This window comes from Rhinolophus sinicus, chromosome 3, assembly GCF_057876585.1.
Source record: "Rhinolophus sinicus isolate RSI-liver-muscle chromosome 3, RSI-T2T, whole genome shotgun sequence".
Classification (NCBI taxonomy): Eukaryota; Metazoa; Chordata; class Mammalia; order Chiroptera; family Rhinolophidae; genus Rhinolophus; species Rhinolophus sinicus.
In genome coordinates, this window is record NC_142503.1 from 24892757 (window position 1) to 24920426 (window position 27670).

The 27670-nt window shown below is 46.8% G+C and overlaps 1 protein-coding gene across 4 annotated transcripts; it reads right to left on the reverse strand.

The window, feature by feature from the left end:
• Positions 1-393: 393 nt before the first annotated feature.
• Positions 394-26889, reverse strand: GDNF (glial cell derived neurotrophic factor). Of its 4 annotated transcripts, none has more exons than XM_019737208.3 (3): positions 26407-26889; positions 21686-21784; positions 394-3821 (listed from the first exon to the last, which is right to left on the reverse strand). In XM_019737208.3, the coding sequence occupies exons 2-3, from the start codon at positions 21756-21758 to the stop codon at positions 3337-3339; spliced, it is 558 nt and encodes a 185-aa protein (XP_019592767.1). In that variant the 5' UTR covers positions 21759-21784; positions 26407-26889; the 3' UTR covers positions 394-3336. The 4 variants fall into 4 exon arrangements, with proteins under 4 accessions (XP_019592767.1, XP_019592766.1, XP_088652619.1 ...); XM_019737207.3 differs by having other exon boundaries at positions 21608-21784; XM_088796493.1 differs by lacking the exon at positions 26407-26889 and adding an exon at positions 19295-19414 and having other exon boundaries at positions 21608-21741.
• Positions 26890-27670: the final 781 nt, after the last annotated feature.

The following is a 27670-nucleotide window of genomic DNA, read 5'->3' on the forward strand; positions in this document are numbered from 1 at the left end:
TAGCAATTATCATCACTTGGATCACTACATATTTTTACTTATTGAATATTGTCTCTCTCCACTCAGATAAAATATCAAATCCATGAGGGTAGAGATTTTTGTTTTGGCAACTTTTGAATGGCTGGTAACTTGAACAGTGAGTGCCTGGCATAGTATAGGCAAAATGTAAGTATTTGTTGAGTGAAGAAATGCAGAATGATTTTGCAAGTTTTTCCCCACCTGGATAGTGATTGGTTGTGGAGAGTTGATGGACAAGGTTATTGACCAACCAGTGGACTGTGTGGTGGTGAAGGGGATGGCCTTCTAACCTATGGCTGGCTGATAATAAATCCTTGTGGATGGCTGTATGGTCCAGCCATGGTCCCCGGCCACTCAAGGAAGTATGGAAGTATAGAAAGCAATAGAAATTAGTTTTTATTTGTAAAAAGTTACAAAATGATATTGTACAAAAATAAAGTCTGTAGCGAACTTTGGTTGAATAACACAAACGACCGACAGAGAAGTCAGAACTTCCAGAGAAGTGATCTCCTTACTGGATCAGGTGGTAATTGTAACGATTAAGAAAAATCACAAACTTTACCCTTTTGTGGATTTGGTAGAGCGATTTGCTTCCGTTAAAACCTGCTTATGGTGTGTAGGTGACACTGGGAACAAGTTGTCAACACCCACTGAATCCTAGAGGCTCTCTGGGCAGGGACTCTCCAAAGGGAGCTAGGGGCTGAGTTGACATCTGGGGACACCAGCCATCAAACCTGCCAGGACTGTCTGAATAGGACAGATGATCCTGGGGAGACATCAGATTGTGCTTTATGAATGACCAGACTGCTAGGTCTGTCACTACTCTAAGCAGGCTGCTCCTTGCTGAGCAAGGTCCCATTCTGGCCCCGGGAGATGGGGAGGGAGGCATTTTCCTCTAATTTTGAGTTGTGCAAGGGGAGCAGAAAGGACAGAAAGGAGCAGAATGATGGAGAACTTGGGATTTTGGGGCTGCGGGGAAGGGATGTGTAACTGCCGCCTCTTGGTTACTTCGAAAAATTAATATGATTATTTGAGGGAGGCCAGTAAGGTCATTTAATTGCTAAACCTGTCATACTTTTGGGTTAATAGCCTTGAAGATAGTGATAGATGATCTCCTTGACAAAAATTCCTTTTATGAAGTATGTGACAAGCTCTATTACAGGGCTTAGTGCATTGTGCATGGGTCGGCTGCCAGGCAAATCCACGATCTGGGGCACATATGAGGTGGTTGTTCCCATCCTACTCTCTCCCCTCTGAAGATGTTCATCATAAAGGTAGTGCAGGGTTGGCCTGCTGGCTCACTTGGTTTGAGCACGAGCTCTGAACAACAGGGTTGCTGGTTCGATTCCCACATGGGCCAGTGAGCTAGACTGAAGACAATGAGCTGCCACGGAGCTGCCAGAGGGGCGGCTGGATGGCTCAGTTGGTTAGAGCATGAGCTCGAAAACGGCAAGTGGACTTGGAGCTGAGCTGCGCCCTCTACAACTAGATTGAAGGACAACGACTTAGAGCTGATGGGCCCTGGAGAAACACACTGTTCCCCAATAAAATAAAAAAAATAAAGGTAGTGCACTCTGCGAGCTCGAGCCTTGGTGTGTGGCCAGGCCAGACGTCTTCCTCGTCCACCCTTCTGGGCCACCTTCTTCCCAGGAAGGGATCAGGTGTACAGGAACAGCAACTATTGCCCTGAGATGACAGCCAACGGGCTTTTATGGCAACCAGCAGATCTCACTTCTGGAAGGCCAGCAGTGTACTCCTCCGCTGTACAGCACACCCCTGTTTCTCAAGAACAGTGGGTGGAAGGATGGAGGAAGAGTGTCCTCTCTGGGCGGACTCCTGGCTACCTGACAGGATTTTCACTTTTAGGTCAACATTGAATCTAGGACTACCTACTAAAAGAACTTAACCTTTCATAAATATGGTTATGCATATCATAAATAGATATATGTGGAGGGGAATAAGAGCTTAAAAACAACAGAAAATGGAGCATATGGCATTTCTGTTCTGAGATGGAGCAACGAAGAAATAAAACCAAGTGCCAACAGTCTCTGCACATGGCTCCCGAAAAGGGGCCTGTCAGAAACATTCCTTCAGACACATTTCTTTTGTTAAAAAGAAAACTAGGGAAGATGTTGAAATGTGGGGAGATTAATGAGGGCTTTTCTTAAAAAGGTAAAGTAAGTGATTTTTGCCTAGTGAAAAACGTTTTAATACTTTGAAAAGCATGGACCCTTGTTCCCAATTAAAATTTCCTTTGTCACCTTTCTTTGCATTTTGCGAGCACATATACTTTGGCACCTTTGAAAAGAAACTTTAATAAATAAGGGAAGAAAGAGAAACTCATTAGTGAACGGTAATAAATAACAATAACTTAAATCTCAATAAATATCTTCTCTATATTTCTGTATCTGAAATAGATGCATTGCATCGAGTAGCTTCTCTGGTCACTGGTGACCACGCATAAACGGAGCTGCGGTGTATGTAACATCTGTCTCTCTGTAAACCGACAGGCCGGTGGGTCTCCCTGCCCCGGTGAGCGGGTAGCCTTCTCCACTCGCTCTCCTGCAAGAACGCTGCCGAAAACCACAACTGGTTTTCTGTTTCCAAGGACATGAAGGAAATACCTTCAGGTTGGTTTTTAGTCATGAGGACAGCCTTTTTTGGTTCCTAGCCAACTTCTTCCCACCCCACACACCATGTTCAAAAATCAATCACCAGCCATTCACCACATGCTGGTTGTAGTAAACCTCAGGCCTCAACTTTCAAATTCAAAGGTTACTATCTCGTGTCTTTGCTTTTTTTCCCCGCCCCCTCTTTTCCGGGGTATGTCTCCACTGAGTGACAGAAAAATAAACCTTTCTTGCTTTCAGCAGTAAAACGTCAAAACAAGGAATGACACCGGGCTTACGTTTCCCTGGTGTCTCCAGACGTGTGAAAACAAACCACAGGAGATACACTGGTTTGGTTTCAAGTGCATCCGCAACTGTGCCCGTGACCGGTGATGGTGGACTGTATCAGATGAAACGATGGCAACACCCAACCAGGGACACCAGCCCTGAGCTTCTGGTGGCATCGGCTGCCATCCGGAATAATCCAGACGGCCGCTTTCTCTCTCTCCTGTCCAGTTTGCTGTGGCTGGATCTCCCTCTACCAGGCTCCCACAACGGCTGCCTTCCTCCTTCTCCTTCTCCTCCTCCTCCTCCTCCTCTGCTTCCTTGGTCCTCATCTTCCATTCTGGGCAAACATTTCCTGGGAACCTTGGTCCCTTTCTTTGCACTGTAGCAGGAATGCAATACACAGCGGTCTCTGGAGCCGGAGTCAGATACATCCACACCTTTTAGCGGAATGCTTTCTTAGAATATGGTAAACCAGGTTATCATCTAAAAATGACAGGTCGTCATCAAAGGCGATGGGTCTGCAGCAGGCCTTCCCTACTTTGTCACTCACCAGCCTTTTACTTTTTGATAAGTTTTTTAATATTTTGTCGTACATTGTCTCAGCAGCATCACAGGAGCCGCTGCAGTACCGAAAAATCAGTTCCTCCTTGGTTTCGTAGCCCAAACCCAAGTCAGTGACATTCAAATGGACGGCAGTTAGGACACAACCCCGATTTTTGCCCCTCTGGCCTCGCCGACCTTTCCCCCTGGAATTCTCCATGTGGGCAGTGGCAGCCTGCCGATTCCGCTCTCTTCTGGGAAGCACTGCCATTTGTTTGTCCGGTGACCTTTTCAGTCTTTTGATGGTGGCTTGAATAAAATCCATGACATCGTCAAACTGATCAGGATAATCCTCCGGCATATTTGCTGTTCAACAAGAAAACAGAAACAGCCACGTGAGACAAAAACAATGATCATTTCAAGCCGTCCTCCAGATAACAGCACCTCCAGAAGTGACCTCCGACTGGACCCACAGCGAAACTACAGCCTGTCAAGCTAAGTGACCTCTGTAGTCCCCCGAGAACAGAAGCTAAAATCCGCCCTCCAAGACTCCGCAGAAGGAAAATTATTCAGTTGAAAGAGGAGACTAACATGGTGGCTGACACACTTCCTTGTTGAAAATAAATTCTTAGGAGCATTTCCATCTGACTAATATCTGCCATTGTTAACAAGTCTGTATGGAGGCTGATCCTGGAAGACCATTTTTCTTGTCTATTAATATAGCTTAGAGTAGTGGTTTGTAACTTCAGCGTGAATGAGAATGACCTGGGATGCTCAGTGAGACACAGATTACTACCCTCAGGGGGAGGTGTGGGCAGGGGCCGAGGAATGTGTATTTTTAACAAGCCCGGGAGGAATTCTGATGTAGCTGATCCACAGGCCGTACTTTGGAAATCCTGAAAAAAGGATTATTCTTCCAACACGGCTACTTTCTTCGGGAATACCCAGTTCTCTTCCCTGAAATCTATCTCAACTTAACACCTCTGCACGCTGAGTGGGACAAGAACCATTTTGATAGAACAAATGAAAAGTTCGTGAACTCAACTGTATTTTAAAAAATAAGAGACTGATGAACAGCGTTCTTCTCACTAACAAAAGGACTAACTTACCACTTCCTTGGAACAACAGGAATTAAAAAATATGGTAGTACTGTCAGATGACATAGAAACGTGCCACAGCAATAAGTGGAATGAGATGCTATTTGTGGATCGATATAGCCTGACCCCCAGGATAGGGTCCAGCCTTTGCGGCAGGCTGTCACACAGGCTGTCACATGACTCTCACCGTCTTTGGTTGCAAACAGGATAAGACATGTACTTTAAGACCATCACAGGGAGGAATGATGAGGCAATGCTGCTAAGATATTTGAGACCTTTGGGTAAAAGCGGGAATTAGGTGTCTCTTGGTGTTTTCTGCTGCGTTTCAGCATTTGCTTTGGCTGATCAAGTAACAGAAGACTAACTATTTGAACAATTTAATACATTTCTAAAAAAGGAAATCAATTCAAACACCTGTTATTAGGTACTAGACCTTTCATGCTCCCCTCATCCCATTTTCAGTTAATTTAGTATGTTTAGGGTTATAGTGGCTGCAAGCAATACACCACAAAAGAGTTGTTAGCAAGAGGGAATGAATGTTTTTGGCCAAGACCATGTTAAAGCAGAGAAGGATCATATTGTGCCTAACCCACATCCAATTGTTTTGTCATGAACTGATTGTTAAAATAGATGATCAGGTATCCTATTGCATAAAACAAAATACAGCTAAGGCGACTTAACCACATAGATAGATAATATATGTAAACTATATGGCATATAGGAATGAATAGAGTGGGGATTGTGTGAAATAGCCAGAGCTCCTCGTTGCCTGATATCTAAAATTTGGCCTTGGGTGGTTCTGCTGCACAGAAGTCAGGAAGCTGCTTCCGCCTGGTCTGAGCCCCATTATCTCTTGCCTGTTTAACCTCAACAGCCACTGAACTCCCTTACCCCTGCCTTACTGTCCTTCGGTCTATTTTCTACTCAACAGCCAGAACGACACTCCAAAAACTTTTAATGCAGCTCACGTCCCGCCTCTGCTCCAAACCCTCCGCATTTCTCTAGGAGGAAAAGCCAAAGTCCACAAGGGCCTCAGGCCCTCCCTGGCCTGACCACCGCCTCTCCCCCAGTCTTTGCTGCCTCTGATTTCATCTTCTAAGTCTCTTCTCATCACTGTTCTTCAGACATGGTTTCTCAACCTCAGTTGACAGTTTGGGCTGGATCGTTCTTTGTTGTGGGGGGCCGTCCTATACATTGTAGGATGTTTAGTTGTATCCCTGGTCTCTACTGAAGAGATGCCAGTAGTACCCCTTTCCTATCCCAGTAGTGAAACTAAAGTGCCTCCAGACATTGCCAAATGTCCCCTGGTGTCAAAATCGCGGTGGATTGAGAATCACAGGTCAGACTCAGGCACAAGCAGGGACTCAGGGCTGTTTTCTCTCTGCCTAGAAATTGTTCCTCAGAGCACACAGTGGCTCACTTCCCATGTCCCCTTCAAGTCTTGGCTCAAATGTCCCCACCACCTCCCTGTTTAAAATGCAATTCCTCCCCAAGCCCAGATCTAGACCCTCCTGCCCTGCTCTTCCCTCCCCACCGTAATACTGCCTTCCAACACTTGGTATAACTTATTTGTATTTGTGATTTATTGTCTGTCTTCTCTGATAGAATGTGAACTCCAGGAGGCAGGGACTTTTGCGTGGCTTGCTCACCAATGGATCCCAAGTGCTTAAAATAGGACCTGTTCCCTGGAGGCCCTCAATCATTTTTTAATGAATTTAGGTCACCATAAGAGGGAGGAAAGAGTCAATTTTTCAAGGGGGGCACTTGAACTTCAGCTGTGAACTACACCATTATGAAATGAAAGGCTCCAAGATAAACAACCCACATCACATAGCCGGAAGCGTGCCCTGACTGGCACAGTCGTTTTCCTCCTGAGAGTTGAATAACCATCTCCAAGCTGACTTTCCCTCCCCAGGCCAGCTTCCTGCAGCTTTAAAGCATTAGCTCTCAATGCCTACTTCATCCTGAGTGTTCAGAAAGGGCTCATGCTCTCTGGGAGCAGTAACATTTTCCCTAGGAGAACTGGAAGAGGGGGCGAGCATTCTGAATTTGTCATTTCCTCTGAACCACTTTCTGACTGGACTTTCCTTAGAAAGTTTTCTGTTTTCTTCAACAACAACAACAAAACAAACTTTAAATCACTCTGATTTTAAAAAATGAACTACTTATTTTGAAAATTGGGCTGCTTATGCCATTTTTGATTTCTTTCAATAATAAGCTATAAAAGAAGAAATTAGGTGTGCTCAGTTTCAAAAATCCATACTTGTACAGAAATCTGAACTCCTAAAACTGATATATTAGGGGTGATTAATCAAAGCACAAAAAGTCTTCAAATTCCAAAAAAGACCTTTGTTTTTATAAAAAGACACACATTGGGGTCCCTGGAGCCATTTAAGAATTTCTGAATTCTGTTCCCAGTTAGAAAACTGGGAACATAGAAATTTAAAATCAATGAAGAATCAACTGAAGATTAATAAGAAATGAGAACTAAAATTTTAGCATAAACTAATGGGAAAACATTTGAGTTACAAAAGTTCAACTTACACTGGTTTAGAGACTCATTAATTTATATTATATGATAATTCACATCATTTTATAGGAGTAGAGTTACAATAATGATTTGAATTGGCATCTACAATGTTCTTATTTATTGCCAGATACTTTCAAAGTTCCTGAAAAACATTTTCCCTCATTTTTAAGACATTTTGGCTACACAGTTTAATCCATTGGCTTTGCTTACCAGATAAAATATAAAACACTTAGTTAAATTTGAGTTTCAGACAAATAGCAAATACATTTTCAGCATGAGTAGTCCTCAATCATGTTTGGGACATACTTATACTTCCTTATGACAATGTTTAGTCCCTTTTCCTCTATTTTAAATTCCTTTTCAGGGTGATGCCTGTAGCAGTGTGAATGCACCAACCACTTAGGCTTTTGGATGAGGTGGTGAACAGATTGACCCTGAATTAAAAGGCTTCCTGGCACCGGGGAAGCAGTCAGTAAATGTTGAAGGGTGCAACTAATGAGAACTTCTCCTTTTGATGGGAGAATCTCCCTCATACCTTGTTGTTAATGTGGACATTTATTTAAGCCCTGAGTTCAGGTCATAGGCAATTCTTATTGAGCTGAAAGATTCCCCTCCTCCCTTTTCTTCTCCTTGAAAAATACAGCAAAAACATATTTATGCTGAAAAGTTTTACGTGGATATAAATTTTGGAAACCAGAAAAGGGCAACATTATATTTTCCAAACCACAGAGCAAATACTACTGTTTCTTCCAACTAAATTCCTAATTCTAGGCATTTTGATGCTGACTTGAGTTCATTCGTAGAGAGGTCTCAGTTTATCAACAGTAGGCATTTGGGGGGGCATCAGGAGCCATGCACCTCACTGAGCCTGTCCTTAAAAATTCTGCAGAGGCCTCCAAACCTGCCCAGGCAAGTGAACTCCCGGTGACGAACCAAGAATCCCACAGCTGCCTCAATCTTCCAGGAATTCACCAAGCTGAGGGAAAAGGTGTTTGGGTTTGGATTATTTCCCTAAATTAAGACTTAAAATCACATCACTTTCTTCTTCATCCTATAAAGGACTTGGCAGGAAGTCAGCTACACAAGTAGCCCTCATTAGTATTAACTTTGATAGCAAAATACTTGCAAACCACAAAAGAGGAGCATCATTTTTTTAAAAGGTCAAACATTTGCTCATTTCCCAGACCCACTTGGAGGAGAGATCTTGGAAAACATGTCCAACTAAAAGCTAAAGTTTTTGAAAAATCAAAATGCATTTAAGTCACCGTTCAGGGTGCAACCAAATATCTTTGGCATTATTCTATTTAAAATACTTTAACTTTGATATGCCCTTTGTATAAACAGTGTTGTTTAAACAAATGAAACCTTGTACTGGGGCATGACTCTAGGAACAAACGGTTCACTGCAGAAACTTTGCTTCCCTTGATTATGGGGAGAAAAATACGTCACCTCAAGAACAAAGGACTGAGATATTGACTGTTTTGTAAAATTAATTGAGATTTTATAGGAGCGATTGTGAGGCCTCAGAGTATTCCCTGTAGTAGCCGAACTAAAAGGTATATAATTCAAAACATTATCTTGTTTAGGCTGGCATTCAGTGGATAGGGTAGTCTCCTAAATGTTAGAGTTCTCTTAAAAACAGTACAGGTTAATTGTATTTTAATTAAAGAGGTCCTTTTACACTTGTATCGGGTTGTCCCCTCCTCACTTCTGCCAGGCTGGGGGTGCTAAGCTGGCCTTCAGCCTATCTTTAACCTGTGGGCCCAAGAGGAAGGCAACACAAAGTTGTGTGTAAGGAGATAACCCTTACCCGGAGAGGAAGTGGGCTCCGAGGACAGGACAGAGGAAAGGTCTCTGTGGCTCTGGGGTGGCAGGAAAGAGGGGGCTGGATCCTGGTACCCACAGTGGCCCTCTCTTAGAGGAGCCATCTTAGAGGCCAGAGCTAGCCTCAGGGCCACAGGGGCCACAGAGCGAAGGCCCAGGTATTTCTCGCTCTGGGGAGGACCAGCCTCTGCACTTCACTGGAAAGCATTCAGCTTCTGTGTATTGCAAGGGCAAGGGTAGTATGCTGAGGTCCACAGAGCTGAGCTATTACCTAAGCCAAGGCCACACAGGTGAGACGTGCGTCTGGAACGAGTGCCCAGATGCCCTCACTCCAGGTAGTGCCCTGTTCTGAGATGGGCTGTGCCTGGGGCTGCTGAGGTGCTGGGGAGCCCGTCCTCACATGGAAAGCCTCCCCTGAAAGGTTGTCAGCAGACAGGAGGCAAGTGGAAAACCTCCTGGGGTGAGGGACATTTAATCAGATATTCTTTGTCTCCCTGTACCCCAGGTAAAGTACAAATTGCTCTGTAGACCAAGTATTATGAAAAATGGAAGTTCTCTCTCTCTCTCTCTCTCTCTCTCTCTCTCTCTCTCTCTCTCTCTCTCTCTCTCTCTCTGTATTGAGGTTTTTTGGGAGCAACCTCATACACACATATGTATGTATACACACACACACACACACACACACACACACACACACACACACATTTATATGAAAAGATCAGCCTAAGATTGAAATAACCCCTTGAGAAAATTCCCAACTAATGTCATTTTTTAAAGAATAAATTATTTTTACTTTTCAATAAGGTAGAAATAAGATTTTCTTTCACTACAATGGAAATACTATAAGAACTACATGATGGAGGCTTACCTTTATAATTCTACAATTACAAAATTTCATCATTTTATATTTAAATAACAGCTTCTGTGATGGAGTTAAAAATGTTAACAATATAAAAGTGGGATGTATGCCGACTTTCACATATTAACTTTAAATCCAACAACATGCCTGCAACGCTAAAGGAGGGATTGCATATTATCTTCCCTTTACAAATTGGAAATTGAGGCTCAGGGAAGATCACTATTTGCCCAAGCCCACGTGGCTTGAAAATGTGGACTTGGTTGGTTTGGTTTCGAAGCTGCAGGCCACCTATTTGTTTTTAAGGAAAAGCTCGACTACTATGCAACTTTCACGTCTCGAGGCATATGGGAATTTACTCTAGAACAAGAGGAACGAGATATGCTGATTTCACCTGAACACATGCACGCACTTACCAAATTCAGAACACGAAGTGAGAAGTACGCTTGTATGGGGAAAATTCAGTATGAACTGAGGTACACTGAGCAGATTCTGAAATTAGGCTGCCTAATTTACAGAATGCAGTAAATTGTCCCCAAAAAGGGAAAAGCCATGGCATTCAGGGGCATCTCTTCCATGTCCTGGTTCTTACATATCAGTCTCAGGCAGATCTGGCATTTTCCCAGTTAAAACCGGAAAACCGGCAGCCAAGGGTGGCGGCAGATTCAGACAGAGAGGCCCCATCTCCGGAAGCTCCTCAAACGGACTCTGGCACCAAACGATGAGGCTGTTGCTGCAGAGCTGGAGAGGACACGGCCCGGGATTCCAGTCCAGGATCAGTCCCTGCCCAGCCTCGTGACCTTGGCCTACTCACTCAACCCTTCTGAGGTCAACTAGCCCCCCTCTGGGGCCCTTCCTAGGGCTAAATCCCTAAGATGCGGACGGTCTAAGTCTCGGTGGGAAAGTGCTGCCAGACATTCACTTTCAGTCAGCTCTGTCAAGGAGGTGGCCGCCTTGGCTAATGCCCTGGCAGCCTTCTGCTCAGCCACCAGCATCAGGGGCCCCATGAAACCCCACAAGAGGTAGTTTAGGTTCTAGCAGTTCTTCGCCGTTTTTAACCCTTTGACTCAATGTCTCAGTTACGTTTGAAGTAATCACCACCAAATGTCTGTCAACTCATCAAGTTGTCCTCCTAAGCCCTACTTAGGAGAGGTGGAAGGATGTGAAGAAAGCCCTGTATTTGAGTCTCAAAACAGCCAGGGGCTAGTGGGAGGGAGACATCCTTCTACCTCATTCTCTGTCTGTAAAGGTAAAGATGGCGCCAATGGCTTCTGAGAGGACATCTTAGGACAACGTGCTGCAATTCTTAAGTCTCTATCACCCAAAAACCAAATACAACGTGGCATTTTCTTAAAATCTCTATTGTATTCATTTCTGTTTTTTCTCCTTGAAGTATATTTAGGTCATACCCAGCTCATGACCCACTGCAACTGCTACCAAATCGATCACGAGAGCCTCACAACTTGCCTTGGAAACTGTTGACCCTTGCTCTTCTGTGACCTTCAGCAACATCTGAAATATGTAGTGTTAATCTATGAGAACGTTCCAGTTCTCTGAAAACTTCTACACAGTTTTGTCATCACTTCTATTTAAGAGAGTTAATTTTGCCATTTATTTGAACTAATTTAAAAGAAGCCCATAGGTCACTGAGCACCGGAACGCTGTGCATCTCACACTATGTAATGACCATCCTTGCTTTGCTATTTTGGACAGAGTACCCATCTAGCAGGAGATAGAACATTCTGGTCCTAAGCTACTCTTGGGCTAACTTCAAGAGGGGTCCATGGCACCTCCTTTCCTAAGAATAATCACCAGCTGAAGCAGTTTACTGAGTCAGGTGGCCATTGCCAGAGCTACTGGTGCAGTCTCTCCATGACCACTGGTTTGTTGACAATAAGGCATGACATGGGTTTATTGGAAAAGTATTTGCACTGTGAAAACACCAGAGTTTTGTTATTTTTTTTAAAAAGCATCCCTGGATCCTCTCAAGGCAGAAGAAAAAGACCAACCAGAATGGAAATCATTTCAGAATATTGAAAAAGGGGCCTTGGGAATACTTTTAAAAGCCACATTGCCCACCAAAATGTCATTTTATTTATTTGCTATCTGCACCTATTGTGACCAATGTCGCACACACTTATTAGTTATACTGTGTCTTGAAACTTTATCCTACAACTTAACTAAGAAAACTTATCATAAGTATAATGGAAATTACTTCATTGAATACAAATAGCCAAAAAAGCCTTGCTCAGGGGGAGACAAACTGTATTTATTTTGTTACTCAGGTTCTAATTTCCCTGCTCTGATTTCCACCTAAGTGCTCCATACTGCTATTATAGTTACATTAATAATTTTACAGTAATAGAGCATAGTTCTCCTGGGGAGAAAATGTTCTTTCTCCTGCTTTTAAGTAGGGAGAACACCCACCAGGGTGTCCATTTGTTAGCTAATCCAAGCACACCTGGTGTGAGCTAAAAGCACTGGCAGTCGGCAATAAACACCCCATGCTAAAGAGTACACATCATGAGATCTGCTACTGCCCTTATAAAAATTTAATGGGGGAGGGCGAGAAGCTTACCCAATAAAATAAAGTGCACAAAAAGACACTTGGGAAAATAATTCTTGTGGTGTTATCAGAGGCAGGCTGTTTTCAAGGGAAACCCCAATGGAGCCTGGAAGCAAAGGAACCTTCGCTTCTTATTCACACAAAGCCCTGCCAACAGCCTGAGAAGCTCCAAAATTGCTGTGGGATTTGCCTTCCCTCAGCCCTTCCCAGGGGCCAGCTAAGCAGTGGGTAGAAGGGCCTGAGGGCCTTGGGCAAGAAGAGGAGGGACTGAGAGATGAAAGGAAAATAAAGGGGGTGAAAGCAAAGTGTTCTCTACCATTTGAGCCTGTCTCATAGACCTGTGGTCAGAGGTGAGGAAGGACCTTCTACCCCCACCCAGTGAATATTGGAATCTCAGACTCTACAGATAATCCGCTATAAGTATCATTCAAAAATGACTGCTTCACAAAACCCCAATTCCTGACTTTTCTTCTTGCTGACTCTCTGTCATAGCCAGGAGAGTTATGTAGCAGTGTCCTGAGCTGGTAGGAAGTGATCCTGTGGCACAGTCACAGAGTGCGTGCTGGGCTCAGGCTGCCCTGGGTCCGGAGTCCGGCTAAGTTACTTAACTATATGGACCCCCAACTTCCCCTTAAAATGGGGATAGTAAACCTTTACCATAACGGAAGAAAAGTTTTCAGCTCAGTGCCTGAAAGCATTTAACAAACGGTGCCTAAAGTAAATCCTTATGGTTACCATGTCTGTGGTAATTCTTCAACGATGTCTACATAGAGGGTAGCAGTGTAAAGATCCACTCCACCAGCTCTCGGCAAAGCAAGATTACCCCAAAGGAGACGCAGACTCTGGTCCCTTGTCAGTCTAGCTGTTCCACAGAGGAGAAGGCCTGCAGCCCCTGGCATGGTGGTCTGTGGGCAGAAGGAGCAGGCCTGTCTTGGGAGTATCTACTGTGTTGTGTCTGTGTTCCTAGAAATGACCCAAAATTAACCACACAAACATCAAGCCCATGAACATTATTTTTGTGTCCCCTATGGCATAGATCAGTGTCTTCAGACTGAGGCATGTGTCCTTCTGGCGACATATAAAGACTTTCTACAGTACTTATAGGTAGTTTTAAGAGAATCAGTTTCCACACGTGCTGCTTCCTAAAACTGGTCTCCTGCAGCTGGTTCTCCTGACCCACCTGTCTGACCGAGAGAGGTGTAGTTCTCACCCACCTCACTCATTTTACTGGGAAGCACAGTCCAGGGGACAAACTGAAATCGGTGGTTCCTGATGTGAGGACACATCATCATGAACTTAGTATTCAGAGGATGTCCACCTGAATTGAATCACATGGAAACAATCACATAAATTGAAGGGCAGTCTGCAAAACAGCAAGTAAGATCGCCTGGACTTTTCAAAAATGTCAATGTTATGGGGAAAAAAGGCTTGGGAGTATTTCTAGATTAAAGGAGAATAAATAGACAAGACAATCGAATGTAGTTTGTGATCCTCGACTAAGAAAAAAACTATAAAGGACATTATTGCCACAATTGGGAAAATTTGAATATAGGGTATCAATTGGATAACAATAGCGTATCAATTAAATTTCCTCAGACGGATAACTGAATTGTGGTTATATGAGGTAATGTCCTTGTTCTTAGAAGGTACCTGCTAAACTATTTAATGGTATGTTTGCAACTAATTCTCAAATGGTTCAGAAAAGACAAAAAAGCAAAATACTAACAAGAGGTCAGTCTTGGGGAAGGGTGCATGGGGGTTGCTTGTTACTATGGACACCTACTGAGGGAAAGTCCCGTATGAATAAACCAAGAAATATCGAAGCAGGTGTTTCCATATTTCATTCTGGCCTGGCACTCCTGGCAAGACTTGGTGCTTTATGCCCCTGTCTGTCCATCCACCCATCCATCTATTCATCTTCTAGTTAGGATCTAGAAGTATGATAGTTTTCGTGGATGTGTATTAACATGTGTATTTGAATTGAAAATGAAATTGGGCCTTTTCTGACCAAAAAGTCAATTTATTTGGGCTGATTAGTTTGATAGTTTTCTGTGAATTGAATAAGCTAAATCTGTAGCTCCCAGATTTTACCCAAAACATATTTAAAGCACATATATAGTTCCCAAATGGGCTGGAAATTATATCTGATACAACTAATTAAACTTATGATAAAAATTTTTAGAAGTCACTTTTAGAAGTGTGCAACAGTTTTTAACATTACTGTTGCAGTTTTGCAAAGCAAAAAAAGTTTGAAAACTTAAAAGCACGACTTCCCACCTCTGTTATTAATGCCATTCAACAGTGGGTTTTGTCTCTACTGAGCTAACTAGTTGTTTCCCAGTGGTCACCCAAGCTCTCTCTATGCAAACCCACTCCTATTCCCACTGTGGCAATGGTCTGGCATCTGTGCAGTCCCCTGTGATTTCCCATGTGAACTCTCCCTTTCCCTGGGCAGAACGGGAGTGATCTGAGAACAAGTACCTTCCCCAGTGCTTGTCAAATGGCTTCCCAAATGCTGTCAGCCTATCAAGTATTCGAGAAGGCCTCGCTATGTCCTAAACAGTTAGGGAGACTCGTCTCATTGCAAAAGGTACCAGCATTATAGGAGTATGTAGAGATATTCACATATCTCTCTTTAAAACGCCCTGCTCTGGACTGTGAAGTCACCATTAATAATACAATCTAGGCCCACTGCAGCCCAAACAGAAATCAAAGAAAGGGCCTAAAGGAAATCTAATACTCTCTGCTTCTTTCTGTTAGATTGCTCATTAGATTTTCTTGAAAATCTGTGTTTCAGGTTTAGGGAATATTTTCAGCAAGCCAGTGTTTATGTTTTCTTAATCTACTGATGTGGGAGCACAGTCTACGTTAAGCTAAAATGCTCGGCTTTGGGACTAGAAATTTGAGGTTTGAATATTGGCTTCACCACTTACTGGATTTGTGACCTTGCTTGAGCAACTCTCTAGGTCTCATTTTTTCATCTGTAAAATGGGGACAATAGTATCTTCTTTTGTCTGATAGAGCTCAAACGTACTTGAGTTTAGGAGATATAAAACCTATTTGTTAAAAACTGGGTTATCCAAGTGGATAACTAAGAGGTGCTATTATGATACTAACTTTAATATTAAGTTTTATTTGTAACTATTCACTTACTTGAGAATTCACAGGTTGATTTAATTGTGCCTATGCCTAGAAGCTTTTTAAAAATAAGGGCCCAATACTTCAATACTGAAAATTACGCCTATGCTATGGATGCCCCTCATGAGCAGCCTGGGTACTTGAATAACTTCTGCCATACGACGGCTTTGCAGCCAGATCCCATTTGCGGCCACCTCTCAGCTCGAGGTGCTCTGGTGGCACCCCGTTGCCATCAAAAACACAGCAAGCACCTTCTTTTCCTGGATTTTACAGCATCTCATAAACTGGGTATCACCTACAGAGAGATCCTAAATTTCACACCACTTCCCGCCACCTGTTCCCAGTTCTTGGCGATGGTCTGGCCTCCTCCAGTATCCACCACCTGCCCCTTCCCCATATGGTGGCCACAAATTCGCCCATGCTTCTCCTTGGTTTGGAATGTGCTCTTTTCCCTCTCCCGCCCTTTCCTAATACCCGTCTTTCAAGTACAGGCTCAAACCCTCCCTCTCCCCCGAATCCTTTCCTGCTATGATCTCCAAACCCCAGTGACTTCATTGCTAGGAATTCTTACCATGACCACAGCTAACGTAAACCTTTTGGCAGACATAGCTATCTGTCTGACAATCCGCCCACCCACCCACCCATCTGCTCATCCATAGTTTACAACTAGATCATAAGCTATTCAAGTTCACAATTTTGCCTTTTAGATGCCACACAGCACCTAGCACATGGAAGATATTTAATGCTTGCTTCTTGGTTGATTTCAAGTGATTAATTAAAGAAAAAGTATTTGAATTGAATAAAGGTGCTATGGATCATTAAGTGCTAAATAAATAAAGACAAAAGGAATGTTAGGAGGGGAAATTGCCAGATAGCTTTTATTTTTGTATCAGCAAAAGTAGCATCTTTTGAGCATAATTCTTCGGCTGTGGATCAGCCTAACTAAGGTCCTAAGACTGGCAAATTCAAATTAAGTCTGAAATAGATTCCTCTAAAGAGTAACAGTTTGAAATAGGTCTCTACACTGGGGCCAGACTGGGATGTTGGTCTCAGCTCTCAATTGAGGAATCAGTGCCTCCTAAAAGTCTGACACGCAATTTCTTGCTTCCAAATGGCAGAGCCCCTTTCCAGCTTAAGTAGTTACTGTATTACAGTATTGCTCATTCATACAGTCCTAAAACAATAAGAAGCAATAGATACATGGTTTTTACTGTGTTTCCCTGAAAATAAGGCCTAGCTGGACAATCAGCTCTAACACGTCTTTTGGAGCAAATTTTAATATAAGACCGGGTCTTATATAATAAAACATAATATAATGTAATATAATACAATATCGGGTCTTATATTAATTTTTGCTCCAAAAGATGCATTAGAGCTGATTGTCTGGCTAGGTCGTATTTTCGGGGAAACACAGTATTTATTCTGAACTCTATATCCCATAACATTACATTTGGAAGCTTAACATTTAACCAGCTGGTTGCACTAGAAGCTTCCTTAGCTAGATAACAATGGGTTTAAAGTCTACTAAAGTTCACTAAAAGTTTTTTGCGGGGTTTATGAAACTTCTTAATTTAATTTAAATGACCCAGCTGGGATCATTTAAAACAGAAACACTCTATCTCAGTACAGGTGGCCTCCAATTCACGGACCCCTTATCACTTGCATATAAGAATCTTAGTCTGACCTGACTCCCTTCTCCCCATGGGGGAAGAGGGTCTCCCTTACATGATCCTGGGAATTTGGTGGGAAAAATTCTATAGGAACTATGTGGGATCAGAAAATGGGGAAGGGAAAACTGGGAAGAGCCAGGGAGAGCTGACCCGGGGCAGAATCCCAGGCAAGGCTGACCTGCCTACGTGCTGACCAACCAAATGACTGCGGGTCCCAAAATAGCCTCCTCACCCAGCCTGCATTTCTTTCACTCTCCGTATTATGTTGTGCTGCTTGAAATTCCACCATTTAGAGCTGCATCTTGGCAAAGGCTGAAGTAAAAGGCTGTGGTGGCAGAAAAGGCACTCGTGGGGTGACAAATAACCACTATAATACTTATCTCTGGGCCAAGGGCTTTACAAAGCATTCTCTGAACCTTCCCAGCAACCTCATGAGGCAGGCTTAATATTATCCCTGTTTTATAGATGAGAAAACTGAGGTTTCAGAGACATTAAGTAACAACAGCTGATTAAGTGGCAAGGCTAAGATCCAAACCATAGTCTGATCTGAATGTGTGAACTTGAGATCTTATTTGTTGAAACACCTTGATTTCTTGCTCTTTGCCCTCCTTCTGCAGATTAAGGGAACTAAACCCTGGAAGAGACTCTAGCCTAATAATGGTGTGAATTATATTTTAGTCATATAATTGTTTACATAGATTTTTATGGACTAGCCTGGAAACTTGATAGCTTGATTTATAAGACTGTTTCTACAGGCAATTTTGTGACTTGCTACCAAACTGATGGAATATAATCCCATTATTTGATGACAAATTGTGGGCAACCTGTAATTACAGTTTAACGATGTTCAATGTTTCTTCTAGTTGGCTTCCAGTCACACAAAAAGCCCATTTCACCCACCCAAGGTTTTCCGTGTTTAGTTTTAGCTTCCCCAATTGTACCACACATCATCCATTTACTAGATACCATGTTCCATGAAGGCAGGGGCTTCTGTCTATTATGTGTACCAAGGATTCCCTAGCACCTAGGACAGTGCCATGCAGGCACACATCAATTATTTGCTGAATGAATATGTGCTTTTAGATCACGGATTTTTTTTTTAAATTAGAGTTTATTGGGGTGACAATTGTTAGTAAAGTTACATAGATTTCAGGTGCACAATTCTGTAATAAGATCACAGATTTTTAAAGCCACATGCACTTTATACTTTTCCTTGTGAAGTACATTTAGAGCTTTCACACACGGCTGAGTCTGGCATGTGACTATGATGAACTAATAAATTCTGACAACCTTGTGCAACACGGTTTTAGTCATTAGTTGAAGACCTTCCTCCCATATAAAGTGTTTTTCCCCAAGGTAGCAAAACCGAATGCTCTGCATGCATTTCAGTGGTTTGGGGAAACTCTGGTGCCGGCTTCCGCAGACCTGCGTCCTGGCACTTGGACAAGCTGCCTTATCATTTCAGGCCTGAGGACCATAAGGAGTTTCCTTTTAGCTCTAAAATGCTATGACATCTGTGAGTTTCACCTTTTAGATTCTTCATGCCTGCTCTAATCGCCCCTTGGAGAAGATACTGGCAAAAAGCAAAATAAAAGAACCAAGAGAGCTGAAGGGAAAAGTCTCGGATGCCCCCAAAAGAAAATCACAAGTCCTTGAGTTTAGACAAACTCGAAGTTGCTATGGGAGGCAGCCACAGCACATTTACTTTATAGCCAACCTCTAGGGAAGCAAGTGAGCCAATTATGATTTCTATTTGGTTTGTTCATCCTAGGAATAGAATTCTGGCTGTTTCATTTACATTGGAACCAACAGAACACATGCAACCTCACGGGTGAGTGTGTGGATGGGGTACAGTCCAGTCCTTTGAAGAGCACAGAATGATATCAAGGTGACATGAAAGACCCTTTGCTTAATCACTTAAGTTGCAAGCATTTGAAAAGAAGAGCAACCAGTATTTATGGTACTTTATGTTTCCAAAGGGAATGAGTGACTTAATGTTTTTCTACATAAGCCTTAACCAGTTGCATGGTGTACAGTGCAGGATATAAATGTCAGCACTGCGACAGGGGCGTGTTGACATGGTCAAGTGTTCAAAGTCTGCACACTGTCATTATTCTGCCTCCCCTGCACTGACAGCTTGCTACCGAATTGAACATACCTGGAAAGAAGTCAATCTGGCTTAGAATGCAGCTCAGTTTCTCTTTGGGAACGTTTCTCTTTCAAGTTTCCTCTGGGATCTACTGGGTCTTCCCATAGATAAAACAGAATTGGGTATGTTCTGCTGGTTCAAATGTAAATAGAGTAGTCAGAATCTTGTCCAGTGATGACTTAGCATCAGTTTTGGAAAAGGGAAGTCATCTCCCTTTCCCCACAACATACCCCCCACCCCCCCGACACACACACCAATCAGTAGGATTAATACGACTTTGCTTGCTTTGTGACTGGTGGTACCTTATATGAGGCACAGATTTTCTTAGGGTATTATTAGGTCATAGTGATTCAACCCTGACTGCACATTAGACTCACCTGGGGAATATCTACATATCCAGATGCCCCAGTCACACCCCAAACCAATTAAATCAGAATCTCTCAGGGTGAGCCCCAGCATCAGTATTCATTAAAGTTCCCCAGGTAATTCCAGTGAGAAGGGGTCTCTTCTTATGAATCTCTTCCCAAAGGATGGGTAGGGCAAGGGCATGACGGCCAGGGGGCAAATCTCATAGCCACTGGCATTTTGAAGTGGAAAGGTCTCCCTTTACTATACAGTTTTAAATTGTTTGTTGAGTTCTGAAGTAAGTAAGTCACTTGTCCAAAGTCACAGTTAGTTGAAAGCAGAGCCAAAACCAGGAGCCAGCACTAAATAAGCCTAGGTAGACAGGATACTAAAATGCTAACTAAATCTCCTTGAATTAATCAGCGTCATTATCAGGCAGGCCTTTTTCTCTCCTGCGTGCGCTGGTTAGAGAACTATTATCTACCACTATGTTCCTGTTATTTAGGCCTAGGTTGTATGACTGCAAAGCCACTTAGCTCTCTTGGGCAGTATTCGGAAGACAATGGTATAAGAGACATTTTAAATTTAATTAAATTTAATTAAAGGGGCAAAGTAAATTTAAGTTGGAGAAACATTTATAGAGACTAAGATGGAAATACGTGGTTGAAATCAAATAGGTTTATACAATACAACTAATTGACAGAAACTCTAAGAACAGTCACTTTAATTTCAAGGAATCAACCATGTTCTCTTACTAACCCTAAGTCACTCTTGAAGTCTTAATTTGCCTTAGAAAAAATGCACTTTTTCTTTTTTGGGGGACTTCTGGCAAAATATGCTTTTATTGTTGTAATTAAGCATAAAATAAACACATCACATTTCCTAGGCTGTTCTTAGCGCAAGGCCACAGAGTTTGGGGGACTCTTGGCAGACAGCTGACCTGCGGGGTCCTTCTGCCATGAATAGGACCACAGTATATTTCAAGGGCAAAATAGCTGGAGGGGTATGGGGAGGGGGGAGTAGCCAGGGTGACATCCTGGCCACAGCTCACTACTTACTGCTTTATTTTGGGATTGTGTCACATATTCTACCTTTGTTACCTACAGATCTCCCCAGTGGCCTCTAACTTGTAATGCAGCATACCTTACTTTATGCAACAGATAAACTTCTGAAGAGTGGAGGGTACATTATATCAAATCATAGCTGACATGCCCTACTAAAGTGCTTTCTAAAACATTTTTGAGAGGCAAAATCACAGATTTATTTTCTCATATGAATAACCTGGTCTTTTCTTAAGAGTTAAGATTGTCATGTGTGGAGTGAACTACAGCTTCTACACCCCCCCCCCCGCACCTCCCCCCCCCCCCCCCCCCCCCCGCCGTTCCAGCTAGCACCATTTACCCTAAGTCTTTCTAGAACCCGAACTTTTCTGAACAGGTTTGACTGTCCAGATACTTGTTCTGGAAATCCAGGCCCTTCTGTGTTTTCTCTGACTCTGGCTTGGTTTTGTAAAACCTCAGCCTCTTCCCTTGCAAGGGCAGTTTAGGATGGAAGTGCAATTGTTTTCAGAAACCAGCACAGCGGGGCACACCCAGAGAAAGGGCTTTGGAAGAAGGAAAAAAACGGTGTGTGTGTGTATATATGATGGGGAAGCAGAGAAAAGGGGACAATTGTGTTTTCCTGTGGTGGTGTTGGGGAAAATATCTGTTCATTGGCATGCTAAACCGACAGCATAAAAATCTGATACCTTCTCTGCTGGGCAACCCAGCACGTGTCGTATACAGACTAGGCGTCCCGGGCCTTTGGGCAGCTGCGGGCAGCCACGCACCAGAAAGGGCTGCAGCGCCAGCGCGGCTCTGCCCGCGGGTCGGGGAGGCAGTGCTGCTGTCCAGGCTGGCTTGGGGTGCGTGCGGGCGGCGGGTGGGGGTAAGTGGGGGTCCGCCGGCGGGCCCCCCGCGGGGAGGGAACGGTTCTTACAGTCACTGCTCAGCGCGAAGGGCGCGCGGCGGCGGCCGAGGGAGCGGTCTTCGGCGGGCGCCTCGGGAGGCCTCTTACCGGCGGGCAGCGGGAAGGCGGACGCGGTGTGGAACAGCACCAGGCAGACAGCCACGACATCACATAACTTCATCTTAGAGTCCCGTCCGGCGGCGGCACCTGCGCCCGCGGGCGAGAGAACCGGAGAACGCATGTTAGGCCTGGTCGCCGCCATGGGCGCGGCATCCCCGCGGGACCTGGCGTCCCCTCAAACTCGTCACCGCCTACTTCCAGGCCGCCGCAGCCCAGCGGATCCCTAGGCATCCCCGCCCTCTTCTAAGTTCCCTACTAGCTCCCCTCCCCCGCGCGCCCCAGGTGCGGCCCTCGCTCGGTGTCCAGCCACAATTGCCCTTCTCTTCCGCCATCCGATCCCAGGGGTCAGATTTTTGACCAGGGCCGCTGCCCCCGCCAGTCCCACTACGACACCAGGATTCCTGACCAGTCCCCACTACTGGCTCGCAAAGCCCACCCCCATGCCCTGAGGGGCAACCGGGAAGCCCCCATGCTGTGTCCTCCACCCCAGCCAGAGACCTCTGCCTCCCCTCCCAGCAGCTCCCATAAGCTCCTGAAAACCAGCTGTCAAACACAGGCAAGCGACTGACCTTTTATATTAGAATAAAATCAAGCGCACGCCAGCCCGGGGGTCCCGGATCCTGCTCTCAGCAGGCGGGTGAAGGCTCTGTGACACCCCTCATCCTACCTGTTCCCCCCGCACCCCCGCGCGTCATTCTTCCCACGTATTTTGTCGTCGGAACAAGAAGTTAGTAGAGACTTGGAGGCTTTTGGCCGGTATGGGAATATCTACGTTAAGTTACATAACTCCCTGAAGCATCAACTCGGTTTAAAATACTAGTTGCACCTCTTAAGGTTAGAGCATTAAATAACGTATTTTGAAAAGGCCCACAGGAGCATAAAGTATGCGTTTAATCAATGCTTTAATATTGCTGTTAGGTAGGGATTGCGTTTGTCCTGAAATTTTAATCCTTCGTGGTATACCCGAACACCTCTGAATGTTTGCAGTTTTGCGAGATTCCTACGCTAAATCCCTTCCCATCCCAGAGGAGTTTCGAGCTCCCCGCGCTCCGGTCACGGTCACTCTTGTACGATTGTACCCGGGTCCCGGACGCCGTAGCGGCGCACCGGCACCCGAAGCCCTAGGCCACGAATACGCGCGGGGCGGGGGCAGCTCTTCTCAGCGAGGGGGCTCCGTTTGGCTTCTCAGTCCTCACACTCCTGCAAAGGAGGGCCGTGCAGCCGAGGGCGGGCGAGAAAACGGTATGGTCAATTCTGGGCCAAACTCCACCCAATTAAGAGGTGGGGAGGAGGCCAGGGGACCTTAGCGTGCGGTGTTACCCAGTATCTTCCCAATGCCAGTGTTCCAATATCCAAGGGAATTTTCAAGTGGAAACTACGAAATTCATGCAGTTCATTATGTCCTCTACTACAAATAAAACGGACTCTTAGGAAAATTTCCTTGAACTTTTTCCATGGAGAGAGTACTACGACAGTTTCCAGGTAATGCAAAAACCTGGGCGCTGTTCTCCCTTATTTCCAGGCTCGCCCTCCTCCCTTCCAAAGGCAGCCGCCCCTTCTTCCCCCCATCTCTACCTAGAACAGCCGCCCGGGTTCGCGTGCAGGCCACCCGATGAAGCGTTTAATTCGGCTGCTACTTCCAACTGCTGCGGAGACGAACGCATTTTCCACCCCTAGGGCGTCTGTTGGTTCGCCGCGCAGCTGTTGGACTCGGCGAATGAGTTGGTAGGGACTAGGAACTCCCGACAACCTGCAGCTCCGCGAGCCTCATGCCGCGCTGGCTGGTTCACAACCCCGGCAAAAAGCAATGGCTCTGGGTTCGGGCGCACAGACCCAGGCAATACTGCATCCAGGCGGCGCAAGATGAGCGCAACGAGGCGCGTTAGCAGAGAGGACTTGGGAGGACGCGAGGCCTCCTGCCTCTTCGCCTGGATGCCAGCTGCCGGGTGGGTGCGTGCGAAAAGGCTGGCGGCCCTGTGAAGCAGCGAGGCGCGGGTTAATGCGCCATTCCAAATCGCCGTGCCCGCCAGCAGGAAGCGACAGAGGCACCAGATTTCCCTTCCGCATTAAGAGGGTTTTTCCTTTTTTTTTTTTTTTTTTTCCTGCTTGGCCGACGGAGAGCTTTTAAAATTGGACGTGGAGATCCTCAATTAGAAGTGTGGCGAAGCTGGCAGAAGAGAAAACGGTGGAAAACTCCCTGCATCGCCAGAAGTGACTCCCAGCTCCCGCTCTCGCCCTCCGCCCGGTGAGGCACACGCCCCAAAAGAGCTCTCCCATCTCCCCCGGTACAGGGAGCGTGCATTCTTCCCTCTGAGCACCGCCGGGGCCTGCTCCAATCGGAGCGGCTCTTTAGCTCCCGGTATTCGTGGGCGGAGGAAGAGGAGGGGGCCTAGGGGCTGGGCACACACAGAGGTCTACAAGGACGTTTTTCTCATTGCGCGTCTGGGCACCCCACACAATCCCCACACCCCCCGCGGCTTCCCTGTTTGTCTCTTTATCGCTTTGTCAAAGCACATCTGCCCGACGTATTTCCGCCGCCTTTAATTTCTTAACTAGCTGCCACGTGCGGTAAACAAGTTGTGGCTCAGAAGTCGGCGTCCTTGTACCTCACAGGCTGGTCCCCCTCAGGGCAAAAGGGAGACCTCGTGGGCGCCTGCACCTGGTGGTCCCCAGGCCCGGGGCTGAAAAAACGCGCAGGAGAGCCGGAGGGCTCGCAGGAGCCGCCGATTCTGAGTTCCCATCACCAGGGGGCACCAGAAACCGCCTGAGTCTCGTAGCGCTCACGCAGCCGGGAGGCTGCGTTATCATTTAAAGTATAAACCCAGTGAACTAGCAATCCTCCTCAAATCCAAATTATCCCCGTAATTTTTGGATGTCCTCACCAGCATCCCCTCTTTCCAGGCTCCTTCCCTCCATCCTCTCTTCCTAGTTTGTCTCTTCCCACTTCACCTGAGCTGGTTTCCCTGCAACCTGCACTTAGAACTTCCCCTCCCAGGATTCCCCGCATCACGGTGACAACTTCATCGTGGGTGAGCGCTCCCGCCGCCAGTGCCCCCGCACCTTCCTGTGTTTGGCAGGCTGGGAGTTTTGTTTGGGCTTTGCCTTCAAGATCCAGGTTTCAGCGAGAGAAAACGGAGGGGCGGGTGTGTGTGTGTGTGTGTGTGTGTGTGTGTGTGTGTGTGTGCCATCCTGTAACTCGGAGTTTTCTTTTGGGGTAGGGACAGAAGTTGCTGAAAGATGTATTGCTTTTCTTAACTGTGCCTCGTGTCCTAGAATGTCAGAGGACTTTTTGCTGAACTGTTGGGTCCGAGACTGAGGGAAGGAAAAAGAATGAGGGACGCCTTCTGAGGACAGTCTAGGGAAGTGGTGTCTGTTAAAGGGCCCGAGGCTAGGTTTCAGGTCGGGGGGCACTCGAACCCCTTGCGAGAATGGGCTGGGGATGCTGCGGGGTTCCCGGACACCTGACACTTGTCACTTGTTGAAAAGGACGCTGTCTCCCTACCCCGCCAAAGCGAAGGCGTGGTGAAACAGCGAGGGCGAGACCTGACTCGGGCCGGGAGGAAGCGCAGCAGCAACCACTTGGAGGCTTCATGGGAAGAGGTGTGTGCGTGAGGGTGAAAGCAGCATCTTCCTTGTAATATTTAAGTGTAGGTTCAAAATATTGAGGAAGAGAAGGGCGCGCGCTAACGTATCAGCGGCAGGGGCCCGAAGATTTGTTTGTCCCGGCCAATTAGCAAAATGTTGGGAGCACGGGGTTGGAAAGCACCCTCACCCTCTGGGTACGCACGTCTGGTCTGCGGGCTGGTTCGCCACAGCCGAAACTAGGGAGGCGCCAGCAGGCTGGGGGTTCCAGAGAAAGGCTGTTCCCCGCCCAGATGAGGGTTCATTTTCACCGGGTGGGCCAGAAAACCAAACCGCGGCGAAATCAGCTCTGAGGGGGTGTAAAGTAGTGAAGGGGGTGTTACTGGGGAGGTGGCACAGAGTACAGGAGAAAAGAGGTCATTAAAATAATCACTTCGATGGCCTGGCGGAGACCTTGGGGAGTTTCAAGCGTCTGTTCGAGCTGGAGACCGGGGTCCTGGACTGTCCAGGGAGCCCCTCTCCTAACTTAGACGGGGGTGGTTAGTTAGAGTTTCTGGCATTAGGATAGTGCAAAGCAACCGGGTTCCGAAAAGGGCGAGGAATGTAGTTTTGCTAGACCGCGCCGGGAGAGGGGGGCCCTCTATTTTTAGCTTCTCAGCACCTTTGCATCAGTCCCTACAGGGCCTGCGCTTTCCCTCGGAACAGACCCAAACTCCCAGTAATGATTTCTATGCAGCTGCACGTCCAGAGAGGATACTCTGTGGTAGCGGTGGGTTCAAAGATGACCCCAGCCCCTTACCGTCCCGGGACTTGATAGAAGAGCGCCCCACCAAGTCCGGGAGGGAAACTACCCCCTGGGACATTACGAGGTCTAGAGACAGCAGGGGCACCAGAGATCTTTGCTCACGTGGAAAGGCAACCTTTCCCTCAAGACCAGCCTGTCTCCCGTTCAACTTCTCTCTTTTCTCTGTCTTCCTAGGACCTCTAGTCTTTCTTCTTTACAATTTCACAGCCTGCTCTGGGGTCCAGCCGCACCCCCAGCTTCTCCAGCGACACGCAGCCCTCTGTGCCCGCCGGCGACTTAGGCGCCACCCGCCTCCTCCACCCCGGCCCGCTCTTCCACTTACCTCGGATCTGGTCTCCGCAGACCCCCAGTTGGACATTAACTCCAGGAGCCCCAAGTCCCAGCCAGTACACCCATCCGGGCCGAGGGCAGGAGCGCGGAGCCCCGCCCCACAGGTCAGGGGCACTACAAGTTCGCAATCCTGGGGCTGCTCCGGGCTGCGACGGCGCGCGGGAGGCGGCGGCCAAGGTACCCGCCGCCGCCGCCGCGAAAAGGGCGAGGGATGCCGACAGCTCCCCGGCTGGTTCCCGGCACCCGCAGAAGCCCAAGTCAGAGCAGCCGGCGCTGCCTTGGGTGGGGGGTGACACGGCTGCGCGCGCTGAGCTTTTGGCAGGGGCTGCGTGGGCCCGGGGCGCGGCAGGCGGCTCAGCGGCGGCAGCGGCGCTCTGCGTCTTCTCCGGGCGCAGCTCCTGGGAGCTCGAGATGGGCCGGGCTGATGCTGCCGCCGGAGCTGAGGTCTTGCCTGGAAATCCGAACGAGACACCACGTCAACCAGCGCGGGGAGTCGCGTGAAGACATGAGGGCGCCAGGAGCGCAGGCTGGTCGTTGAGAGCCCGGGCCGGGGGGCCGGGGTGGGGGAGGGGAGGCGCGGGGCCCCGGGAGGGGAGGGGTCGGGAGGCGGCAGTGGAGGAAGGAAAGGAGAGCAGCGAGGAGGCGCCCGAGCTCCCGAGGCGGGGGCCGGGGGTGCGAGTGGGTGACGCGAGGCGCTCCTCCCCGGGGTGCAGGGAGAGCGCTCAGCGCGTGGAGACGCTGCCCGGCTCGCGCCTCCTGCTCGCAGGGTAGATCCGGAGAAATGTGCGGAGCGCGGTGCAGTCCAGTCGAAGGGGGCAATATGAACTTGACCGCGGCGTGCGCGCTTGGGTTCGCCCGCTCGCCCTGCTCTCGGAAGGAGGGCGCTTTGTCAGGTGGAGGGTACACTGGGCGTTCCTCGAGCCTGTCGGAGGCTTTCCTTTCTCCTCGGTGTCTAGCCCTCTTGCTTTTCTGTAGGGCAGAGGCCAGTGGCCAGGAGAAGAGCGGCTGGCGGGAGTTCTCCCTGCACTACGAAGGAGAGGTGTGGAGCAGCCAGTGAGGGAAGCCGAGTGTTTGCCAGGGGACGCTGAGAGTGGGGGTGAATTTATAGGGCTCTCGCTCCGTGACGTGCCCTCCAGTGGCTTTTCTGATTCGCTTTCTGACCTAAACACACATTAGTTTAGTCCCCATGCTGGGCCAACACGGTCTCCAAATATCTGCTGGCTGAAGTCAGAGGCTTGCATATCATGTATTACATG